This window comes from Cryptococcus depauperatus, chromosome 1 (genome assembly GCF_001720195.1).
Source record: "Cryptococcus depauperatus CBS 7841 chromosome 1, complete sequence".
Classification (NCBI taxonomy): Eukaryota; Fungi; Basidiomycota; class Tremellomycetes; order Tremellales; family Cryptococcaceae; genus Cryptococcus; species Cryptococcus depauperatus.
Genome location: NC_089468.1, coordinates 1,965,435 through 1,988,838, shown reverse-complemented (window position 1 = coordinate 1,988,838; position 23,404 = coordinate 1,965,435). Strand labels below are relative to the sequence as shown.

The 23,404-nt window shown below is 43.9% G+C and overlaps 11 protein-coding genes across 11 annotated transcripts; 7 read left to right on the top strand and 4 right to left on the bottom strand.

The window, feature by feature from the left end:
* Positions 1-138: 138 nt before the first annotated feature.
* L203_100767 (uncharacterized protein) lies at positions 139-845 on the top strand (the record flags this gene model as incomplete). The annotated part of the gene is made up of 4 exons (XM_066210221.1): positions 139-241; positions 291-479; positions 528-615; positions 665-845. 4 exons carry the CDS (start codon positions 139-141, stop codon positions 843-845), a joined length of 561 nt encoding a protein of 186 aa, XP_066066318.1.
* A 91-nt stretch (positions 846-936) lies between these two features.
* L203_100766 (uncharacterized protein) lies at positions 937-2,387 on the bottom strand (the record flags this gene model as incomplete). The annotated part of the gene is made up of 5 exons (XM_066210220.1): positions 937-1,068; positions 1,118-1,435; positions 1,489-1,618; positions 1,661-1,901; positions 1,952-2,387. 5 exons carry the CDS (start codon positions 2,385-2,387, stop codon positions 937-939), a joined length of 1,257 nt encoding a protein of 418 aa, XP_066066317.1.
* A 249-nt stretch (positions 2,388-2,636) lies between these two features.
* Positions 2,637-4,445, top strand: L203_100765 (farnesyl-diphosphate farnesyltransferase; the record flags this gene model as incomplete). The annotated part of the gene is made up of 7 exons (XM_066210219.1): positions 2,637-2,640; positions 2,689-2,702; positions 2,768-2,953; positions 3,002-3,210; positions 3,258-3,840; positions 3,888-4,394; positions 4,443-4,445. The coding sequence occupies 7 exons, from the start codon at positions 2,637-2,639 to the stop codon at positions 4,443-4,445; spliced, it is 1,506 nt and encodes a 501-aa protein (XP_066066316.1).
* A 240-nt stretch (positions 4,446-4,685) lies between these two features.
* On the top strand, positions 4,686-6,596 carry L203_100764 (uncharacterized protein; the record flags this gene model as incomplete). Its single annotated transcript, XM_066210218.1, has 8 exons — positions 4,686-4,773; positions 4,821-5,245; positions 5,290-5,753; positions 5,802-5,859; positions 5,904-6,093; positions 6,140-6,213; positions 6,273-6,443; positions 6,495-6,596. 8 exons carry the CDS (start codon positions 4,686-4,688, stop codon positions 6,594-6,596), a joined length of 1,572 nt encoding a protein of 523 aa, XP_066066315.1.
* Positions 6,597-6,831: 235 nt separating this feature from the next.
* On the top strand, positions 6,832-8,432 carry L203_100763 (uncharacterized protein; the record flags this gene model as incomplete). The annotated part of the gene is made up of 8 exons (XM_066210217.1): positions 6,832-6,843; positions 6,895-6,951; positions 7,005-7,162; positions 7,226-7,384; positions 7,434-7,445; positions 7,493-7,763; positions 7,815-7,964; positions 8,010-8,432. 8 exons carry the CDS (start codon positions 6,832-6,834, stop codon positions 8,430-8,432), a joined length of 1,242 nt encoding a protein of 413 aa, XP_066066314.1.
* A 173-nt stretch (positions 8,433-8,605) lies between these two features.
* Positions 8,606-11,305, bottom strand: L203_100762 (uncharacterized protein; the record flags this gene model as incomplete). Its single annotated transcript, XM_066210216.1, has 5 exons — positions 8,606-10,333; positions 10,397-10,463; positions 10,509-10,685; positions 10,748-11,143; positions 11,202-11,305. The coding sequence occupies 5 exons, from the start codon at positions 11,303-11,305 to the stop codon at positions 8,606-8,608; spliced, it is 2,472 nt and encodes an 823-aa protein (XP_066066313.1).
* A 700-nt stretch (positions 11,306-12,005) lies between these two features.
* On the bottom strand, positions 12,006-13,566 carry L203_100761 (peptide chain release factor 1, archaeal and eukaryotic forms; the record flags this gene model as incomplete). Its single annotated transcript, XM_066210215.1, has 6 exons — positions 12,006-12,013; positions 12,062-12,361; positions 12,411-13,222; positions 13,273-13,436; positions 13,484-13,501; positions 13,552-13,566. 6 exons carry the CDS (start codon positions 13,564-13,566, stop codon positions 12,006-12,008), a joined length of 1,317 nt encoding a protein of 438 aa, XP_066066312.1.
* Positions 13,567-13,886: 320 nt separating this feature from the next.
* Positions 13,887-16,332, top strand: L203_100760 (Grx4 family monothiol glutaredoxin; the record flags this gene model as incomplete). Its single annotated transcript, XM_066210214.1, has 4 exons — positions 13,887-14,060; positions 14,239-14,313; positions 15,804-16,146; positions 16,211-16,332. 4 exons carry the CDS (start codon positions 13,887-13,889, stop codon positions 16,330-16,332), a joined length of 714 nt encoding a protein of 237 aa, XP_066066311.1.
* Positions 16,333-16,648: 316 nt separating this feature from the next.
* On the top strand, positions 16,649-19,915 carry L203_100759 (uncharacterized protein; the record flags this gene model as incomplete). The annotated part of the gene is made up of 11 exons (XM_066210213.1): positions 16,649-17,302; positions 17,361-17,493; positions 17,538-17,747; positions 17,795-18,033; positions 18,088-18,229; positions 18,280-18,339; positions 18,389-18,661; positions 18,714-18,727; positions 18,779-18,881; positions 18,933-18,966; positions 19,012-19,915. The coding sequence occupies 11 exons, from the start codon at positions 16,649-16,651 to the stop codon at positions 19,913-19,915; spliced, it is 2,766 nt and encodes a 921-aa protein (XP_066066310.1).
* A 192-nt stretch (positions 19,916-20,107) lies between these two features.
* L203_100758 (uncharacterized protein) lies at positions 20,108-21,814 on the bottom strand (the record flags this gene model as incomplete). The annotated part of the gene is made up of 4 exons (XM_066210212.1): positions 20,108-20,377; positions 20,430-21,137; positions 21,186-21,300; positions 21,351-21,814. The coding sequence occupies 4 exons, from the start codon at positions 21,812-21,814 to the stop codon at positions 20,108-20,110; spliced, it is 1,557 nt and encodes a 518-aa protein (XP_066066309.1).
* Positions 21,815-22,937: 1,123 nt separating this feature from the next.
* Positions 22,938-23,375, top strand: L203_100757 (uncharacterized protein; the record flags this gene model as incomplete). Its single annotated transcript, XM_066210211.1, has 3 exons — positions 22,938-23,025; positions 23,077-23,167; positions 23,225-23,375. 3 exons carry the CDS (start codon positions 22,938-22,940, stop codon positions 23,373-23,375), a joined length of 330 nt encoding a protein of 109 aa, XP_066066308.1.
* Between the last annotated feature and the right edge of the window lie 29 nt (positions 23,376-23,404).

Here is a 23,404-nt window from a genome sequence, read left to right as displayed (position 1 = left end):
ATGACAATGACAAAAAGTAAAAGTGACAACGGATTAGGTGGACGCTCCAAGAAAAAAACAGCCGTTATTTGGATCCGCTTACATCGACGGATTCAATCTTCGTTTTCTAGAATATAAATACATATCATAAAAATCATAATGCTTTTCAAATTATTAATATCCATATTCATCTCTGCAGCACTATTGACGTCCACTGCGAACGCTAAACCCTCAAGCGATCCAGGTTTGTCGTATTGCAAATGTATGTATCAGGCGTTGGCATCTAGTATATCCAGCTGATGAAACGCTAGGTATATGTTTTTCAAATTCCACTGTTATCCCTCTGTACCGTCCTGAAAACCCAAAAAAACCGTGTCTATCGTGTACGAGACAATTTTGTTTGGATCAAAAATTGGTAATATGCAAAGGTGCAAAGGTGCCAGAGTTGGATACCGACGTCGGCACTGGGACAGAGGGAGACGTAGAGGCAAGGTGTTTTAGTGAGTTAGATACTGGAACGATGAGCGTGGGCTGACATTTACCTCTAGAACGCGATTCTCCAAGAGACCAGCTTGTGGTGACCTTTTTCCTTCTCGTCGTCGTTAGCCTCATGTTGTACGCTGCTCTCCGCGCCAGGTCAGTGATGGCAAGACTTTTCCCGGTCCACAGGCTTATATCGCTCCAGATTACGTAGGGCTATTGAAACTCGCGGAAGGCCTCAAGATCTTCGAGAGTGGGGCGAGGCTCTTCTTCCGGTTCAGTTGCAGCAATATGTGGCCAAACTTATACCAAGGAGACCAGATAGTTGGAATGATGAAATGAGAGCAAGCTCTAGGGGATATGTCCCCGTTAGCGCTGGCAGTTGAGACTGTGATTTTGATTTTGATAAAAGATGATAGGCATCTGTACCATAACATTTATTTACGCATGCTACAACACGTTGTGCACTCTTTCAAACTATTTTCTTGCTTTCAATTGTCTTGCAAACTTGTTGAATTTTTTGTTATCTTGCTGAATCCTAGAGACATGCTGCATCTCTTCAACATGATGCTGAGTTTTTGGCTCAGGAGCGACAGTGTATTGGACATCCTAAATCAGGCTGAGCAGTTTTCTCTTAATGTTTTAGATTTATACAAACCTTAACGATCTGCACCCTAGCTCCTTTTCTATGAGCATTTTCTTCCAATGCCCTTCTTACATCGAATCTCTTAATTTTTCTCGGTATAGCAGTTCCATATGCCGCTTCTGGTTCCCCTTGCGACTGTTCAACCTCGTTCTGAGTCTCTATATATCTTGATCGGTAATTTGCAGGTCGTTTGATGATGGGTCGAGACCAAGCTTGTACAAGAGCATCGGCTTGACGAGATATGGCAGGTGTAACGCGCTTAGTTTTGGTATAAAAAAGGACGATGGGTCCAAGACGGCATTCTTTCAGAGTAGTTGTGTCTAGATCCATCTGGTAAGAATTGTCAGTGAGTAATTGTCATTTCTTGTCAGTGAGTTACAAACTTTGGGAAGAATTTCAAAAAGAGCTTTTTGGATGCCAACGCTGGGTAAACTCCTATCAGGAAGAGGTTCTAACCATCTCTTGACTGCCTCCAAAACTCCATTATCAACGATTGATTGCCATAATGTCGTGCTGCAACCAGTTAACGAAAACCAATAACTGACGTAGACTTACTTTCTCAAAACACCCATAACCTCATCTAGCATGGCCAGCTTGGCTGTACCAGGCATCTTTACTTTGTTGGCAGCTTCATCCTTATCCGCTGCAGTAAGCATCCTATCTCGAAGCCTAGCGCAGATTTCATCATGATAATTGTCCACAACGTCCATCTCATCATCGCCCTTTTTCTTTCGACGAATGACTTTGGCTTTTTTCCCAATAGCATCTATCCTCTCTTCGAGTGCAATCCGGCGTTCTATGAATACCGGTTAGCAGAGCTTTGGAGTGTCATTATCAAATACGTGCGAGTTGCGGCATCCAAGACAGGTACTTCTTCCTCGTCTTCCTTCTCTCGTCTTCGGTCACTCTTCTTCTTTTTCCTCTTCTTCCTCTCTGCTTGATCGTCCCCCGACTCATCATCTCCAGCGTCTTCAGATCTTTTCTTTTTGAAAGTGGGAATTCGTGCTGTTGCAGGAACATATCTGTCTTCTTCATCGCTGGCTTCTATCGTTGCATCTTCATCGTCTTGTCTATCCACCCTCTCGTCTTCATCCTCGTCCTCATCATCGTCATCGAGCGCATTCTGATTACGCTTAGGAAACGCAAGACGCTTTACTGGGACGTCTTCGTCGTCAGAGAGGTCTGAGCCATCACCACCAAAAATTTGATTATAAAGCTCATCCTGTGCTTCATTATCTTGCGTCTCAAGGTTATTTCCTTCTGCTTCTCGCGGCGATGACATTATGGTAACCAAAAGTGTTGAGAATTTTTGAGAAAGAAGAAGAACAGGAAATAGTGGAGATAGTGGTAGGAAGAGGTTGGAATAAATAATGAGAATTAATTAAGATTAATTACGTGCCGTAATTATCACTTAGTTTTATTCTCGTTCCATCCATGCGTTTCAACCATTATTTGAAGCGAAATTCATTATTATTATTTTTTATCAACACAATAATTTTGAATGAAAATGGGAGTTCTCAATTATATTACAATGGGTAAATGTCTTCATTCTCTAACTGACTTGGTTACTGAAACCCTTACAGCTGTGACTCATCCGGTATATTCATCGCTTCACACCGTGCTCCATGATAGCGAAGGCTATTGAAGCTGACTCTTTTACAGGCCGAACTTCGAGCTATGGTTAATTTTGCTATTTGGAGGGATACTCGCGACATCACTGACCCAAAAGAATTGTCTACAACATGCTACAATCGCCCGACAATGAAGAAATGCTGGGACTTTTTGGACTTAACAAGCCGAAGCTTTGCCAGGGTTATCCGGGAGTTGGAGGGAGATCTGGCAAGAACTGTAGGAAACAATCAAATTACGCTGTGAGCCTCACGCTGATAACGATAGGTGTGTATATTCTATCTCGTATTGAGGGCACTCGACACTGTGGAAGATGATATGACTATTCCAAACGACATTAAACTCCCTCTCCTTCGTGCTATGCACACTAAGCTCTATGAACCGGAATGGACTTTCAATGGGAGTAAGGAGAAGGACAAGATTGTTTTGGAAGAGTTTGACGTAATCCAGACCGAGTTTACCTTGCTTAATCCCAAGTGAGCGGAACATGTGTAAAGTAGAAAGTAGGACTGATGGAGCCTAGATATCAAGCTGTGATTGCAGATATTTGCAAAAAAATGGGTGCTGGCATGGCCGATTTTGCTGCTCTCGCTACACCTGAACGACCTGTCGCCGAGGTCAATTCCATCGCTGATTACGATCTATACTGTCATTATGTCGCTGGCTTGGTTGGCGAAGGTCTTTCCGGTTTATTTGCGGCCTCCGGCAAGGAGCGCTCCTTCATCGCCGACAAGCTCACTCTTTCTAACTCTATGGGTTTGCTGCTCCAAAAGACAAACATTTATCGTGACTTGCACGAAGATGTAGTTGATGGTCGTGGATTCTGGCCCCGAGCAATCTGGGGCAAATACGGGTTCGAATCTATGAAAGAGCTGATTGATCCTGAAAGGGAGAAGGAGGCAATGTGGGCGGCTAGCGAGATGGTTCTTGATGCGTTGCGACACACTACGGATGCCTTGGACTATTTGACTTTGTTGAGATGCCAAAGTGTGTTCAATTTTGTCGCTATTCCTGCCGTCATGGCAATCGCAACTTTGGAAAGAACCTTTATGAACCCAAAGATACTAAGAGAGAATGTCAAGATTAGAAAGGGAGAGACCATCCGAGTAAGTGTTCAAAACAGTTATGCTTCTCTAAGCCTGACATCTTGAAGCTAATCGTGCGAGCGACCAACCCAAGGGATGTGTCTTACATCTTCCGGGACTACGCTCGCAAGATTCACGCCAAGGTTCTAAAAGATGATCCCAATCTTCTCAAAATCTCCATTGCATGCGCCCAAATTGAACAATGGACTGAACATCATTACCCTACTTTTATTCAAATTTCGGGTGGTGGTGCTACTGGGGCCGTTCAAACTGCTATTGATGCTACGACCAAAGATGCTCGTGCAACCTTATTCACACATCTTGCTAAGGAAGCGCAAGAGGCGTCGCGAAAAGCTCGTCAGGAAAAGCTTATGGCAGAATTACGGACCAAGGGGCTCATCAAATCCCAAGAGCCAACAGATGAAGATGAGGAGGCGAAAAAGCGTTACGATGCTATAAAGGATCAGCAGGGAACACCATGGATGATGGTCATCTCTGTTATCGTGGGAGTGTTAGCACTCATGGCGGCATTGGGAGGAGGAATAGTTTGGGTTGTCATCACATATTTTGACGATGTGAGTCTTTTCTGTATTGGAATGGTTACCTGAGTTAATGCAAGACAGTAAATGGGAACGCAAAAGAGTAATAAATATTCATGGTTATTTAGAGTCTAGTGCTTTATATGGGATAATCTCATGCATGTCTTGAGTAAATTGTACAAAATCATAAAAATGTATTCATTCATATAATATCTTAATTTACCGACGGAATCGGCAAACTCCATTTTCAACATTTTTGGTTTTGTAACATGTCCATCTCAAACCAAAACATTATTTTCTCATTCTCAACAGCAGTCAATAGCGGGAATGAGAAGTGTTGCTTTTCGAAGAGAGCTAAAGGGAAGGATCCTATCCAGAATAAAAATCATTTCTGAAGAGTTCTTGCATGCTCAAGGTCTGCCTCTTGTAGCTATCTTTTGACCAACTGATTATAGTTCTCAGCTCGACTATACTCGACGCCTAATAAATCATCCAAGCCACCAAGGTTTGGCCAGCCACATGCGTCGACTCATCCTCATCTTGTTCATCCTGGAGACCTGACGCCTGGTGTCCCAGCAAAAGAATATGAACACAGACGACGGCAATTAATGGAGGAATTGGGAGACGGGGCAAAGGTCATTTGTATGGGTGGGACTGTCAGGCTGATGAGCCAAAGCATCTTTTACAGATTCAGACAAGCGACAGATTTCTACTATCTAACAGGTTTTCATGAACCGGATGCTACCGTCATACTAGAATCGGCTCCCTCAACGTCAAGAGGATACAAATACACCCTCTTTGTACCTCCTAAAAACCCTCACGATAGTTTGTGGGAAGGCGAGAGAGCAGGCATAGATGGTGCTGTTAACAATTTTGGAGCTGATGAGGTATGTTTCACGTCTAGGCTCGATGAGACGCTTATTGGCAATAGGCTCATCCAAATACTTGTCTCTCTTCTTTCCTTTCTAGCTTTATGTCCTCGGGAAACCTCTTTGCTTCTCTTCCTCCTTCCCCTTCTCCGTCACCATCTTCACAGCCATTCAATCCTGTTCCTTCAAGACGTCGTTCACCGCTCATGAAGTTATTCTCTCCGGCCTTGAACTCTCCATCCGACTTCCTTCCCTCTGATCCTCCCCATCTCCTTCTCGCTGCTGCACTCTCCTCCGAGCGCGCAATGCCTCTGGAAAAGCATCTACAGCGGCTAAGGATGATTAAAACTTCAGTAGAACTGGCATTAATGAAACGAGCTGCAGAAATCAGTTCTGCAGCCCATACAAAAGTAATGAGAGCAGCCAAGATTGGTGGAAAAGAAGCAGACCTTGAGGCTATATTCGGATTTGAATGTGCTATGGAAGGGAGTGAGAGGCAAGCTTATGTGCCTGTTGTTGCTTCGGGGTAAATCTCATTGGGAAAATGTCTGAGAATATCTAATGTCTTGGGTAGGGCAAATGCTTTGGTGATTCATTATACAAAAAATGACTGTGTGCTCAATCAAGATGAAGTCAGTCTTTGTTCGTATGATCATACCTATCTGACTTTTTGCAGATGGTTCTTATCGATGCTGGCTGTGAATATCATATGTATACCTCTGATATCACCCGCACATTCCCCGTTTCCGGCAAATTTACTCCTCCACAGCATGATCTATACCAAGCAGTTTTAAATGCTCAGAAGGAGTGTATCAAGAGGTGTCTGGTACAAGACAACACTTCTCTGAGCGAGTTGCATAGAATTAGTAAGTATCAAGCGCGTATATAAATATGGGTGCTGAGCTTTGATAGGCTGTAGGCTCTTATTGGAAGAATTGAAGCAGATTGGCTTCAGGTTGAGTATTGGGGACGTGGAACGGACACTAGTCAGTATTATCTAAACGTCAAGACAAGAGAGGTGATTAGTCTGACGTGTGCACGCCAGTATCCTCACTTTTTGTCTCATCATCTTGGATCAGATTTGCATGATTGTCCAACCCGAGATCGAAACGCTGCCCTTGTAGAAGGCAATGTCATCTCAATCGAACCAGGCGTCTATGTTCCTCATGATACCCGTTTCCCAAAAGCATTTCATGGATTAGGAATTAGGATAGAGGTCAGGCGCTCGTTCATCACGACACAGCCGCTTAGCTAATTTTACAATCAGGACGAAGTTGCTTTTCAGGGAGAAGGACCACTCGTTCTCTCTGCTAATGCTCCCAAAGAGATTGTTGACGTCGAGGGAGCTTGTCAAGGGCTGTTGGATTAATCCTCTGAGAGAATCGGGATAGAAAATCACTGGATTGCATGCATTCATGATACCTCATCCTACATGTTTTCGGACTCAAGATGATAGAATGTTAAAGGCTTTTCAATATAATTGTGTCCGGTAACAAGAAAATGTCCGGACATAACTGGCCAAGAATTGAGTATTTTTCAAAGTCCAATTTTATAACTTTTTGGTGGTTTTTGTTTCCTATGTCGAGATATTCAGAGCCATGGAAATGACAGAAAAGGTGAAGAGATTGATTCAATTTGTATGCGCTCCTGAACTGACATAGAGATAGGTTACAGAAAAGAATGTTGGTGTAGCTCCTGGTAATAATTGGGCTCAACTGCAAAAGGTATATCTTCATTGTGCATATAGTAGAGTGTGATAAGCTGATTCTAAGGATAGAGACTATCTTCCACATCTAAGCAGTCGACTTCAAAGGGGAGAAGCCACCGGTCTGGGATGTTGGAGCGGAAAGATACAAGAAGCAAGCCAGTGTCTCAAGGAATAAGTCAATATACGGGAAGACCTGAAGTTGTTGCCAACGCAAAGACTACCATTTCGTAAGTTTTTAAGATGAATGTTGGAAGATCAACATGATAATGTTTGTTATCGTACTATTGTAGTGAACGACTACCAGAACTGTCAAAAAAGGACATGATATCTGGCAAAGTCAAGGCTAAAGAGCCATATGTGCTGCTCCAATCTCCTTCTAATGAAGCATTGGTCAATGAACTCCGTCATATGGTTATAGGCAATCACATCTTAACGGAAAGCCAAAAGTCGTAAGCTGCCTCACTTGGTTATCTGCATCTTCTGCTAATGGTCAAGGAGGCCAGGACAATAGTGAGCTTATCAAACTGTCTATGGTCGTGTATTAACATTTGCTATAGTCTATCTATGGACTGTGAGATGGTCGGTGTCGGCCCTAATGGGAATGAGAATGCTCTTGCACGCGTCTCTATCGTGAACTACCACGGCGCTATCATTCTTGATACTTTTGTTCAGCCTCGCGAACCAGTCACAGACTATCGTACATGGATTTCGGATGTTCGAGCTGCTGATTTGATGGGTGCTCCACAATTTCATGAGGTTAACAAACAGGTATCAGGGTTAATAGAAGACAAGATCTTGGTTGGTCATGCTATCGAAAATGATCTCAGAGTATGTCAAAATTAAAAGTGGGCGACTGAAAGAGTTGATAAATGGTATCAGGTATTGATGTTAACACATCCTGGCCCCCTCATCCGAGATACTCAGAAATACAAAACTCGGAGAGAGAGAGCAAACACCAGGAAACCAGGCCTGGCAAAGCTCTCTGAATTGTTGCTCGGTGTACAAATTCAAATGGGTGCTCATAGTTCAGTAGGTACCTACTCCTCCCAAGACTTTATCTGATTGACTTTGTAGGTTATCGATGCTCGTGTCACTATGGCAATTTACAGGCTCTTCAAGAAAGAGTGGGAAAAGTCTGTCTGGCATCTTACAGAAGCTTACCGGAACAAAACCAAAAGCAACGTCAAGGGATGGGACGATACAAGCGGACAATTGGAGGGAAACAAACGCAAGCGTAGCAATTCTGTCCATAATCAAAACGGCTTGGAGGAAGACAATGATTACAATAAAAGCATGAAGAAGCGGAAGGGCAAAGAGCAATTGTTTGAAGGAGGCAGGAAAGGGATTAGCAGCGGGCTCGATGTCATCGTGAGGAGAAATGGCAAAAGGGTCGATGATAATGGACGTGGCGATGGAAGCAGACGTCGGAACGAAAGGGATTTCGAAAAGCCACTATCATCCATAGACAGGAATTGGTGGGATGAGCCAGCCCAATAATCCAAGACAATATCAATATGAATAAGAAAGATTCAATGTTGTACGTTCTATTCTATCTACATGATATTCTCCATCCGCTGTAGGCACCTAAACGTGTCATAATGATATCACATAACTTCTTCGCTACGGGTTACAGTATTGTAGATAACATGTCAAAACAGTGTCAAGTGCCTTCATGACAAAGAACCAAAGCTCATACTCGATGGTCTTCGCTTTCCCAATTCCTTGCTTCCATCTAGATAACCTCCTCCTAGAATTGCCACAGACTTTGGCCTACTTGTCTTTGGCAAGCCAGCCTTTTCTTCTGATGATCTTCTCAATGATGTGATATCTCCTCTTTCTATTTTCGTCACAGAAGTAGGGTCAGCGGAAGGTTTAGATGTATTGTTTACGCTCGTATCATTCTCTGACAGATTCTCAACAGAACTAGTTTCTGTCGAAGCAAATGATTCTGGTCTTGCGACCTCTCTCTTGAGTGTGCCCTCGTCTTGGACAGGAACATGTATACTAGTCCCCACTGTTCTCACACCCTTTTTGTGTTCTTGCAACGTCACCTCCAGCTCATCTTCACTATCGTTATCTTCAACCTCTGTCGTGGAGGTTGTCGGGGTTCGTCCAGTGAAGGGGGGTGAGGGAGACTTTTCTTCCACTTTGTCAACAAACCTTACCCCTCTTGCCAATCTCGTATCCTTAGCCGAGGGCGCGGAATCTGTCCTTAGCAGGTTGTGACCAGCAAGAGACGATCGTGGAGGTTGGCTGCTAAGATGGGAGTTTAAGGTTGCAGCTCGTTTACGTTGTAGTACCAGGGGAAGAGGATCTGAACTAGTAGCATGCAATGAGGGAGTAGGAGAGTGTGGGGGTGCAGAAGCAAGACTTTTCTCGACTGTTGATCCAGCAGGTGGAGTGAGTGCATCTTCAGAAGTATTGAGACGTGATTTTGCTCTCTCAGAATGAAATTTTGGAACTATCAGCTCCTTCAAGAGGCTCTTTCCTTTCTTTGTTGGCAAAGTTGCAGAGTCCGCTGAGAGTTGTCGAGTGGGAGGGAGAGGAAATTGAGGACCCAAGTCTTTAGTAGCGGAAACGCTGGAAATGCTGGACATGGTTGATTGTCGCTTGAGGTCTTGACTTTTAGTATACTTATCTGTCCGCCCTTTATGTTCTTGCACACTTCTTGGAAGAGACGATGGTCCACGCTGTACATCTAGAGGCTGATGCTGACCTTTTTTAAGCTGAGACTGGCTTTTGTCGTTCTTTGATTTATCCTGAATTTGGTCGTCTGAAGCTACAGGCGTCACAGGCTTCTTCTTCAAATGATCCCTTGGTGGTAATTGATCCCTCGTTAAAGTTTGATTTGTACCGGTATTATGGTTCCTCCTAGCATGTCCCATCTTTGTCTTGATTTCAAACCTACGTGTTTCACCTTCTGGAGGGTTGACGGGCTGTGATCCTGGCTTCTCCACTTCTTCTCCATCTTCGTTGACGAACTTCATCAATCTGCCATCTTTAGCCCTTTCCAAGAAGCCGGTAGGCACTTGTCGTCCTGCATCAGTTAGTCCTCCACCAGAAAAAGTTGGATAACCGCCTTGCGTCACATCCTGGTAAGCTGGTTTACTCTGTCTGGGGGGTTTACTGGCTCGTTGTCGCGAAGGCTGAGAATATTGAGCACCAATAACCTTTTCTTCATCTTTGCTTTCCTCATCCAAACCAATTCCGTTGGCATTCGAGGTCGGAAGTACTCCATGTCCGTTATTATCTATATCTAAACTCTCAGGCTTCTCGTAAAGTTGATGATAACATAATGGCAGTGGTCTCCAAAAAAAGAGACGTTGGGACATATTGAAATAAAGAGGAGGAGAAGGGGATTTCGGAAGTTTTCTGCCCAGATAAATCAAGACGCATCCCTGATCGAGTTGAAAAGAAGAATGAGTCAATGGCTTTCAAACATATAGGCGATAGACACGCACAAGGATAATATTGATCAACCCTATCACAAACATTCCCCATGCTGCTATAAGTACCATACTCTTCGCGCTACCAGTCTATTAGAATTGCTCATCATCATTCTTTTCAACTTACTAAACGCGTAGATTCTCAATGCCAATAAAAGTCTGTATCATCCCAAGCCAGATAGGCGTATTTTGAGGTCCTAAAAATGGTAACCAATTGTACAAAAGCATTTCAGGCCAGCCTAGTTGTCCTAGAATGAGAAGACAGATAATGCAACTCATAACTAGGCGTGAGATGATACCAAAACTAGGTTTCGTTCTTGTCAGGTAAAAGATACAACATGAGTAAAAGAATAAATTTGAGCTTACGCTGGACCGCCTGGCTGGCGGGATAACCCTGAGAGCCCATAATTGGCTTGTATAGGGTCCTCAGCTTTATCCTTCTCCCTTCTATTTAAAAAACCTCTAACAGCATGTTCTATGATTCCTCCCTTTGTTGGGATCCTCACTGTTGAACCATCGTTTATTTCTGTCGGGAGCGAAGTTTTTGTTACAAAAGATGAAGTAGAAGTGGACGTAGTTGGCCAGTACATAGCACCTGTTGCTGTCAGCAAGTTGCTTTCATTGGATGAGTCCAATGTAGAGACCAAATTGCTACTTTTGATGGAAGAGGGCGAGGGCAATGAGGAAGGAGATGAAGAAGATGAAGAAGATGAGGAAGATAAGGAAGATGAAGAAGATGAAAGAGATTTAGCAGATAAATCACTTGTTTGACGGTTAGTCTGGCTTCTTGACACACTCCATCCTACACTGATGAACTCACTTGGCAATGGCGATAAATTGAGCAACTAAGCCCCAAACAAGAAAAACGAGCGCAGTCAGTCGTAAAAGGTTATAGCCGATCCACGGCAGGCCAGGCAGTCTCATCTTCAGTTGCAAACCGAAAGATACTAAACAACAGTCGAGGCTCGGAAAGCGAAAACTAGAATAATGACAGTCGGCTACTTCACAGAAGTAATGTCGGGGATGTTTTCATGCTGATAGCCCTGAGGAATCGTTGGCTAATAATGCGGTTTGTAGGGAGATTAGTCACAAGAACCAAAAACAGCAATGATATCTTGGTTCAACTTTTGGTCAGATTACTGTCACGTACCTACACAGGAGAAAGACTTTTTCGTATGGTGTTTGACTTGTCCTTTGAAAGGATTGAAACATTCAAACAGCTGAAAGGATGGCTCAAGAAAGGTAAAATCTCTTGATTATTTGAGGATTGTCTAGACCAGCCTAAAATTGCTGCGAATGAAACGAAAGAGTATTGGGTCATTCTAACAATTCTTGTATCAGAATAATATGACTTGTTCTTTACTGCACATTGCAAGGTCAATCGATAGTCAGATACAAAGAAGATTATTCATAGACAATTTTCTTCTCTGTCAGTTGCAGGGACCTTTTCATGCAGGCCGCCCAGGTTGATCACGCGCCCGAAAATGCTCTTCAGCTAGAACACTTATACTACCCTCACAGACGCGATCCCATTCCCGTTCTTGCGCACAACCTCACAATAGCATGATTGTGATTCTTGCCGACGCGTGGCGGTGAGTGGGGCGCTCTCGCCCAAACGACATCGTCAGATGTCTGAGGCAATGATAAGCTGTTTTCAACATAACAGAAGGTACAACTCACCACTGTCCTCATCAGAACCGTAAAACTCGTCATCATCGTCTTCCAAATCTCCTAAATCATTAAAATCAACTTTGTATCTCAGGATGCCACCGATACCGCCAAAGCCCTTGACGAATTGAGATCCTTCTTGAGATTTGTTGGTAACAAATTCGAGAACAGCACCAAACTCGCGGTATTTCTCAGCAAACCATTCCAAGAGAGGCTGAGGTTCGGCTGCTTGTTCCATTTCGAGTCCAGTAGATTTGTCAAGGAACTTTTCACGATCCTTTTCTTCAGGAGTGGAGAATACGATAACTTCCTCTGCACGATCTTGATCAGATATGGCTTGTCAGTAAACTACTGTACGTACCCCCAGCAGCATTTCGCAAAGTATTTCTAGTAATCTCCAAATTTTCCCAAACTATCAATGTTTCAACCGCGCCCATCTCCAAAGCCTTGAGAGTGTCGACAATACCAAAACAGTATTTGCCAGTGTCAAGAGCGATCTCATCAAAGTACCTCTGAATGAGCTTCTTTTCCTGGACAAATTTAACATTGGCAAGTGAGTCAGCTGCAAGTTCGATAGCCTGGTTGAAGCCATTTTCACCACCATACGAGACATCGACAACTTTGACGACCTTAGCCAACAGCCTAGGATCAAACAGGTCGGAACCACTCAGGTCCGTTTTGAGCTCGGCACTACCAGCAAGAACTAACCCAGCAACATTGACTTTGTCGGCGGTGATAAAGTGTTGAACAGCAAGTTCGGCAACTTTGCGAACATAATTTCGACGCGCTTCTTCTCGCAGACGAGAGAAACGGAGCGCAGATTGACCACCTCGTCCATGCTTCTTTGGAAGGTCCACATTGAACTTATGGAGGACTTCTCGAGTGTTGCCAGAAAGCGTGCCAAAGAGAGATCCGTTTCCATCCATAACAATGAATCCCCATTTAGAGTCGTTTTCTAGCAATTCTTCAAGAGCTTCCACATGGAATCGGGAATCGCACATGTAAAGGGTGGTGTTAATGGGCTTGAAAGGTTCGAGAGCAAAAGAGATCTTCTTTTCCTTGCCTTCATCATTCAAAACGGTTCCGACAAAGACACAAAGACCGTTGTCAGGAACTCGGTTGTAGAGCTTGAGCTTTTGCTGAGTTGATGTGATGGCAGAAAGGACCGACAATCTGGTTCATGGATAAGGACCTGTTTTGAAAAACTATCGTATCATACTCACCTGTTCACACGAGATTTTATATTAGACGCGGTACCGTATTCTGTAGTCAACAAATTGGAGGCCTGGGAGATTTGATTCTTGGGAGGTATAATTAGGGTGATACAAGAAGTACCAGCACCTCGTGAATTGGCCAGCATTGTCAAAAGCTTGCGATATCTCCATATCTATTTTTGTCAGTGTTAAAAGCTGCCTGTCTTACTACCGGGCTCACTTCAATATTTTGATCGGCCTAATCATAAGTTGTCAGCTTTTTTCGACCAGCAAAAATAACGAACGCACATCGTCACCCGACATATTATGTAATTGTTTTCGATTAGAGGTCGTATGTAGGTATTTTAATTATTCCCCAGGCCGTTTTTTCGAGATAGTAAAGATACAGAAGTATCATTAAAACCATAAGAACAAATCAATATCTAAATTCAACCACATCGGTTAGCAACAAAGGGCGGAAATTTCATATGTGGCAGTGAACCTAATATTATGTAATTGAAAAAATTAAGATAGAAACAATTTAACGTCTTAATTACAGAAAACTCTTCCAGCGGGCAATAATTGTTGATTTATCATAATTGGTTACTTTAATCATTTCTATTTTCATCTATCCATTACTTGCAATGTCTAATATTCTTGAGGTCTCCTCACCAGAACATTTCAAAGAGCTTCTCTCTGCAGACCTAAACCGTGTCTCTTGCCTCAACTTTTGGGCCCCGTGGGCTGAGCCATGTACGGCTTTCAACAAAGTAGTGGAAGAAGAGGCCAAGCAGTTTCCCGCTGTGCTGTTTTTAAAGGTATGTTTCTGCCTATCCGAGTACACTGCAGCTATTCAATGACAAAGGTTGGGATGCACCATGAGGCTATACGATAACGAGACGGAGCTGATATTGACTTATCTTTGCTTCGGTTAACGCCTTACAACCTTTCCCAAACGGCCTTCTTATTCATTATGTTCTACTTCTGGCCATACAGATTGAAGCTGAAAATCTGGCTGACATCTCCGAATCATTCGATATTGAAGCGGTTCCTTCGTTCCTTCTTCTCCGCGTAAGTCATGGCCAGTCTGCCATCTTCTGCCCGTCTTTCACTTTTCATTCCTCTTCCCTTGTCTATTCTTTACCAATGTCTGTCTTTCCTTTTTGAGGACACAATACAGAGACAAGTCTTCTAGGCGATTAGCCATCAACAAGTCTTGGATTATTTGCCCGCCTTTCAGCGTTTACCCCCGCTTGAAGTGCTATCCTTTATGTCCCCTTTCTTCACCATTGCTATGAGTTTCGTCCCGGACGTTACGACTATCAATTCGTTCTCCGCCAGTTATGGTGGATACAAATGGTGGCTGTTCGAATAGAGGCTCACTTTCGTATTCGCCACTTTACCGCTATCTGCCCCTTTGCGCGGGGTGCTTGATCATCTTGACTTAACAAGTGAGACCGAAGCTGACATTACCACTGCTGTTTTATCATCTTTCTCCTTCCGATCCGACAACTGCGCACTATGAACGTCACACCAACATTGGCATGTCCACCTTCTGACGGTGGCAATCCAAATGACACCAAACCGGTTGAAAACCGATTTACACCGTCTGTTGCAACTTATACGGGGAAACCTCTGCTTCGCGGCCCTCCCACACGGTTTGTTCCTCAAAATCGAACATCACTTCATGCTCTTCAAAACCGGACACCCCTTCAATACCTTTCAAACTCACCGACAAATTCTGACGACCCAAATTCATCTTCCTTCGTCGACTTTTCTCCCACACCGTCCTTGTCAACTGCTTCTACCTCTCTTCCTGCGCTTGATCCGTCATCTAAACCGATAAACGACCACATGGCATTGATAAACCGTATCAAATCGTTGGGATCTCAACCCAACTTATCTCATACCATTAAAATACCTGGTTCTTCTCGCTCTTCTGTTTCCTCCTCTTTTCCTGCTACTCCAAACTCGTCAATTGTTCCGGCCAAATCGTGTATGCCTTCTCCGTTAGATAACCTCGGTCATCTTTTCAACGTTCCTGCATCGCCACCCATGTATGACCCATCAAAATTGCTTACTTTTTCGCCTTCACCAAATCCCGAGGCGAAATGGCCCATCGCTTCTCCTTTTACCAATATGCCCGCTCTTTATCACCCAAAAACACCTGCTCCTGCTTTGCAACGGGGCACATTGGGTATCGTTCTGGATTCGTCGCCTCGACGCCGCGTGTCTGTATATGACCATGGTCCTCGACGTGGATCGGCATTGGCAAATGAATTGGTCAATGATGCGGATGCGGTTGTGGATGTGAATGTGAATGCGGAACCGTCAATGTTGGTCGCTACGAACGAACAAATGATATCTCGTGTCCCATCGCCCTTACACTCACGACGATCTTCTGATCCCGGTCTGAACTGAGGTTTCTACATTCTCGGATCGAATTCGAGCACCCTTGTCAAATATGTAATCTCCTATCTACCATTGTACGGATTTCGGCACGCGCTCGATTGTCTTTTTTTTTTCCTTTGCCTGTGCATACGTTTGGTTAAAATGTATAGGGTCATACCCTTCTGGCTCGTCACTCTGGCGCTGATGCTTTGCTCCTTCACTCCCTTCTTACCCAACATTCTCCCCCATCCACATCTTCGTCCTCTGCCCAACCTGCTGCCCCTGAACCCCAGCACCCGCGAACCCAAGAAGAGATAGCTGCGCGCTGCAAAGAACTGATGAACAAACACAAAGTGATGTTGTTTATGAAAGGTAATCCTACTGCGCCAAAGTGCGGCTTCTCTAGACAGACAGTAGGATTGTTGAGAGAACAAGGGGTAGAGTTTGCTTGGTTCGACATTTTGAGCGACGAGGATGTCAGGCAAGGTTTAAAGAAGGTTAACGACTGGCCCAGTATGTTTCCCTCTCCTTACACGTTTTCACTTTGGGGCTGGAACTAATAGCGGAACAATGATAGCATTTCCACAAATAGTTGTCAACGGTGAACTGGTCGGCGGCCTTGACATTTTGAGAGAGATGATTGAGAACGGAGAGTGGGAAGAGCTTATGGGTCCTGTAACGGAGGTAAAGGCAGAATAATTAGTATGAACCAGGGTATGAGGTTTCCAAGGAAGTCTATATGTAAAGTAGCTTCCTTTCGTAAGCCTGGTGAAGTCAGCTCTCTGTATATGTGTTGGTCATTTTTGCTGTTTATATTGCGGTGCAGTACTATTGCAGACGGATGCATGAATGCGGCTTATCTTCTTTTTTTTTCTGTTATCAAGTGGACCACGAAAGTGGAGGTAGCGCTTTGACTGAATTCTCCACATCTTTGTACTTCTTTTATATATATCTTATCTTTCAAATTTCTTCAATTCTTCTTTATTTTTATTTTATTTTTTATATCAATGACAAGATGTTTGCAGCAGCTTCAAATCTTTTCAACAAGTCCTCATATCTTTCAGCTTATACAGTCCATTCAACCCCTTCACCGTCTCCCTCTTCTTCCTCAACGAATCTTCCATCGCTCTCAGCCTCCCTAGCTATCGGCTTGTCTTCGTCTTCAAGCGGATCAGATAGAGCATTTAATGTAGGCTTGTGGAAAATCCTATCGGCAACGCACAAAACTACAGGGAAAGAAGTGTCTGTTTGGATCTTTGAAAAGAAAGTCCTGGACGGTGTGAAGCCCAGCGTGCAGTTTGGTGGAGTCAGTGGAAGAGACTGGGTTTTACAACAGCTCAAGAAGGAGGCTTCATCGCTGTCGCGCCTTAGACATCCAGATATTCTTCATATGGTTGAGCCTCTTGAAGATTCTCGATCAGAACTTACATTTATAACTGAACGCATCACATCGTCCCTTTCGTCGCTTGCCACCGCGGTGACATCCTCTACCAATTATCGAGGCGGCCGTCCGCCAACTGGGAATGATAGAGGAGGAGAAATAGATTTGGATGAGGTTGAAATCCAGAAAGGTACTTTACAGATTGCCAGAGGATTAAGTTTCTTGCATGATCAGGCAAAGCTTGTCCATCTCAATCTAGACTTGGATGCCATTGTGATCAATGCCAAGGTGGGCATATTGTGGGACTGTGGAACAATGTGATTGAGCTGATGAATAATGTAAACAGGGCGATTGGAAATTGACAGGGTTGTCACATACAACACCTCTGTCTCAGCCTGATGGTTCTGCGACAAGATATGTCTATCCCGAGGTGAATGCTCGCCTTCCTCCGCAGGTTCAATGGAAGCTGGATTATATTGGTTTGTTTCCCTGGATCTACATCGACTTGTCTGATTGTAGATAGCACCTGAATATGCCCTCGACTCCTCGCTCAACCCTTCAAACGATTTATACTCCGTCGGCTGTGTTCTCTATGCTGTTCACATGGGTGGGAAGCCACCTTTCATGAACCGAGGATCGATGCAGTCTTTAAGAGAGAATGCTGAGGGTAAGCTCATGACAAGAGAATGGGCCAGTGGGTCCAGATGGGAAAGATGTAGCTCTGAGCTCAAAGGTGCGTTTCACTAGTAGTGAGCGAGGACGATATCTAATGAAGCTTAGATCTTTTGCCTCGATTACTAACAAGACTACCATCAACACGCATCTCTCTTGCATCTCTCTCTTCGCATCCATTCTTTTCTTCATTAGCCATCTCAACTCTTAACTTTCTTGATCCTACTACGTTTGCCTCGAAACCAAGAGAGGAAAAAGCTACCTTTCTCAGAGGGTTAGTCAGAGTTGTACCCACCTTTTCCGAGAGGCTGAGAAAAGGCAAGGTTTTGCCTAGTTTGTTAGAAGAGGTACACCACTACCTAGCTGTTTAACAATGACTGGACACTGATTGCAAGGTGTAGATGAAGGATACTTATTTATTACCGTTCATCTTACCCAATGTGTTTGAAATATCAAAGGGACTAAGCCAAGATGAGTTTGCAAAAGTTCTGATCAAACTTCGACCATTATTTGTTATGAAAGACCCACCTCAAAACATGCTCAGTGGGTCTTCTGACCTATCATTCAATCATAATGGGCTGACTGGTTTGTAGCTTTACTAGAGCATTTGAGCTTGTTCGAGGAAAAGACGACACCCCAAGTTTTCAGAGAAAGTAAGTTTGTCATCCGATGCGTACAGCTCTTTCCTTATTAGCCCGCTAGGTGTTATGCCTTTGATATACAGTGCTCTCGAGTCGGAACATCAGCCCGTTCAAGAGCGTGCCCTCAAAACGGTAGCCCATCTCTGCAAAGCTCTCGACTACTCGACCGTTCAGGATGTACTACTAGTCAAAGTAGCCATTGTCTTTACCAGAACAAGGATACTGAGCGTCAAGGTTCAAACCTTGCAGTGTTTCAAAGCAATGGTCACGACTCTGGATAAGGCTACATTGACTGGAAAACTAGTGCCTCTCTTGGCAAAGATTAAGACTAAAGGTGAGAGCTATCTCCTATTGAAATCAATGCATGGCACTCACAAAAGTGATAGAACCCGCTGTAATGGTCTGTCCGCAACGATAATATTTAAAGCTAGATACTAACTTGATATAAAAGATGGCCACTCTGGCCGTTCACGAAGCAATGGGTGCAAAGGTTGACAGAGAAGCAATTGCCACATTGGTGCTGCCACAGCTGTGGTCGATGTCAATGGGACCCCGTAAGTCAAATTCCCACGAATGGGAACGACCTGACTGATGTAACCAATTAGTACTTAATGCAGAACAATTTAGCAGTTTCATGACGTGAGCTCGTTTTTATAAAGAGACATTTTGCTGATTCGTTTTCAGCGTCATCAAGACTCTGGGAGCACGGGTAGAGCAAGAACACTCTCAACATCTTCGTGATGCACATCGTATAGAGCAACAAACGGCTAGCTTAGCGATAGCTAATAATGAAGCCTTGAATGGCAATCTGACCAACGTCGAAGGCGGAGAAGTTGATTTTGAGTCTCTCGTTAGAGGGACTGCAAGAACTATGCCAGACTTCGAGATAACTTCTGTAGCAGCTGGCCAGGATAACATCACGGCTGGAGGAATGCCGGACCCTTGGGAAGATGAAGGATGGTTAGATGGTTCTACTGATGGAGGCCTTTCAATCACCTTTCCCTCGCTAAGTATTAATAACGCTGACACTTCTCCCCTTTCCATGTCTTCTTCTTTATCGCTTGAGTCACATCACGCCAACGACAGAGCTACACGCCCCACAACAAGTACAAGTCCATCAACAATCAAGGCCAAAATTGTAACTCCATCGGCATTCGATTCTTCTGTATTCACCTCTATGACGCCCATTCCTCAATTCGCTGCCTCTAACTTTACTCCTTTGCGTCCGCAAACTCATTCAACTTCGTCAGAGACCTATCCGGTGCTTAATAAACCTGGCCCCAACTATAATATCTCTTTGCCACCTCAGGTCCCGATTCAACCCCATTCTACTCCATTATCTTTTATGTCTTCTTCAACGCAACACTCGCAATCTTCTCAGCATCCTCAGCCACCGCCATTGCTGTCTTTGCAAGCTTTACAGCCCAAACATCAACCCCTTAAGCCTTCTCAGTCTTTTGTGCCTCCTCCCCTAGGCTGGTCAAGTGGTGTAATGCAACCCACGTCTGCTCCGAAGGCCATTTGGGGAAAACAGCCTGCTGGTAGCAACGGAGGATTAGATTGGGGAGACCTAGACCCTTTGAAATGAAAAGTTGTGGAAAGATTGGCGGAGGAAAATGTTTTTAGATGAAAGGGAAGGAAGTTTTGGCATGGTATATTTATGCGACAAAAGATTGTATGACTCTATGGCATGAGCACGAATAGATAAATATTTGCCAGATCAGTAACTATAATTTGTGTTATGTAGTTTAATGCATAATAACATGACGCCATTGTTAAACTATGGCTCCGCATTTGTATTGATTTTGCATTCTTCATCAGCAGTTTCCAGTTTCACTTTGACTGCGTTTGAATTTGATTGATGTTTCAGATTCCCTTCCCCTAAACCCTCTTCTAACTCTTCTAGTAAAATCACTTTATTCTTTTCTCTCTCCTGTTCTTCTGCTTGACCAGGACGAAGTTCAACATTATCAAGCATATCGTTGGCAGCAAGAAATCGGATGGTTTGCGATAATTGAGATAATGTGTTTTGAATGGGATTCGCCAACAGCTGTGTTGTGGATATTAGCGCACTATTTGCTTGAGAACAACATAAAACGCACAGCACCCAGCATACTCGGTCGCTCAAAAGCGTTATGTCTTTTGGCCAGAGGTTGACGGAGTTGCTTCTTCGCCGGTTGCGGTTGTACAGTTGTAGGAGCATTTGAATTGAAATCACTAGTACTAGTAGATGTATGCGAAAAACGGCACTTGTCATTGAGTCTACAACGCCCTGATCGAGCAAAGAATTTGCAGAGAGGTTTAATGGTTGCATCGACCTTTGCAGCTGTAGATGGTTCTACAAGGGACCCAATAGAGTTGGCGCTCTCATTGAGATTGCCTTTGTCAGAATGTGGCTCAGAAGCAGTATCTGATGACGAAGAAACAGAATCCTCTTCACCAGAATCAGAAGAGGATTCAGATCTCGAAGACGTATCATACGTCTCCAAAATTGTCAAGCCGTTTACTGTCTTGACTGTTGTAGAGTCGTTCGATTCTTTGGAGGTCGAGTCAATTTGCTGTACTTTTTGCGCATCTCTTTTGCTTTCATTTGATTGACGACATCTCCCAGCATCTCTTGCACCTCCTCGGCCTCGACCTCGTCCCCTGCCCATCTCGTTTCTTCCTGCATTTTGCCTAGCAGAGGCAACATTCTCCACGACTGGCTTTCCCCACTCCTCAGCAAGTGTTGCAGCATCACGTTTCCTGCCATTCCGTCTATTATTGGGCAGGATTTCGCCTCTAGAGATGGCTGCTTGCTTCTCTTCTTCCTATCAGACAAGTCAGTACAAGTAGATGACTGATTTCTAGAGACCAACCTTTTCCTGCATACGTTTTGACGTTGGCCAACGTGCTTTTCGTTCCGCTATCCACTTCTCTATGTCTTCTGGCGTATTGAGGATGATGTTGGTTCCTTGGATAGGTGGCAGTGGCCTAGCCAACGGTCAGCCTGATGTACAACTGCCCATCATCGTTCATCACACCCTTTTCTATTAGAATACCTCTCTTCCTCTTCACTCTTCTCAACAATTTTTCCAGGTGCAAAAATAAGATGCCTATCTTCTTCATGCGTCTCAACCTGCTCGCCTGATCCAACAAATTTACATCCCGGGTGAGAACAGTTTCTCCATGGCTTCACACTTTGACCAGTTTGATCTGCTGAAAAGTTATTGCTTCGAGGTCTTTTCTTTGGCACAGTATTACTTTGTTGTACCAGATATGAGGGCGAATATGAGTACCCTTCTGGGTTAACCATCGGTTGGAAGAGTGCTTGACCAAAAGAGGTGGCGCCGTACATGACAGGGAAGAAGCCTCCTTGCGGATAGCCACCTGCAAGATTGTGCTGATAACCTGCATATTGCGACGGATAGGGATGCTGCCCGTTCTGTGGTGCTGAAGGTCGGATTGGAAGAGAATTGGCTGGTTTTGTAGAAGTTTTATAATTCATGATAATTAGAGAAATGTAAATATAAAATTGTGCTTTGAAATTTTCTTTAATTTGTTACAAAGTTCATTTCAATTCATTTCTCATGCCTCATGTCTTTTTATCTTTTTCTTCCTTTTTTAGATATCCTTCAAATCATTCTACAAGACAACTGTTGCACCAATGAAGGATCACTAATGCCTAGCAAGCAGCCTAGATGTGTTACAACGGATCCGGCCACCATAATGCCTTCTTCCAACAGGCCTGGCAAATGATGACTAGTTGATCAAAGTGCTTTTGTCTACGCAACGATATCCATTCGCCAGACAAGTGGTTACGAAAATAAACAGATGGAATAACAGTACAACGCTAATGGACTCTGTGGCAAGACAGTCGCTGGGATTGGACATGAAGTTATCTGTTTGATACAGAAGAAGTGGTTAACGTTTCGTCCCAAGGCTAAAATGCCGACTGGAATTGTCGGATATTCAACCCAGCCGCTTAACCTTCATATCAATTTTGACCAGCGCTTTGATATGATAGAATGACTGCAAATTCAAGAAACCCATCGCTGCTCTGCCAGTCCGTCTTTGATATCATCTGAGAAAGTGGGCAAAAGAAACTTTTGCTCAAGATCAAGTGATGAATAAACGGCAATCAGCAAGCAGTTATGTTGTTTTGCAAACAGCTCCCCAGCAACATCCATTGCCTTGTAGTCAGTACTCTTTCGAGTCCAATCTTTCTGTCATGTCCAAAGCTCATGGCAAGCCAGGTCTTGGACATTTCGCTGCTTGACAGTTTTATGTCGTTTGTCTATGCCTTTTGACAGAGTGTACTCATTGCTTGAGTACATTGGAATCGTGCTCATGTAGACTGGACTATCATAGTCTATGGCTCTTTTGTTGCTGTCACTGTTGCCTATCATAGCAGTAATGGCAGATTCCCACCTTGTTGATAAAAGTGGTGATGTCATGATTTTGTCAGCTCTAGTACATCTCATCAGATTTTGCATTGTTGCATCTATTTTATTTCAGCTAGATTATTGAAAGCGGCAAAGTTTATCAAGAAAACTATTACAAAACCGCGCCAGCGTAATTCGCATAGTTTATTAAAGTACCAAACCAGTATTAAACCAGTACAAGTCAAGATGGAAGCTCTGTCAAGAAGAGAAGAAAACGATGTTATGGACACTGCCAAGTCTGAAGCTTTAAAGTCTTGTGACAAATACGTAAAAGGTGCGCGATGTGCAAGCGTCCTGGGTTGAGGACAAGGCTGAATACTTGAAGACTTTGCTGGTTGCGCTGATGGAAGGACATTCTCTTTGCCGTTTGCTTGCCGAGAGAAACTCCAGACGATGCAGAGATGTATGAAGGAATAGTGAGTGATTCTTGTGGCCAAACTAGGCGAGCACTCCACTCAAGAATTGTTTACAAGCATGACGACGGAGAGGTTAGATGCGATGAAGCTAGATTATATAGCTCGTCGATCGGAAATGGGGAAACAAGCTGTAGAAGCCTTGAAGAAAAGCAGAGAGGAGAGATTTAAGAGGATGGCAGGTATCAAGGATGAGCCTGCTCGGATATGAGACAAGACACCGTGGGTGTCCAACTGATT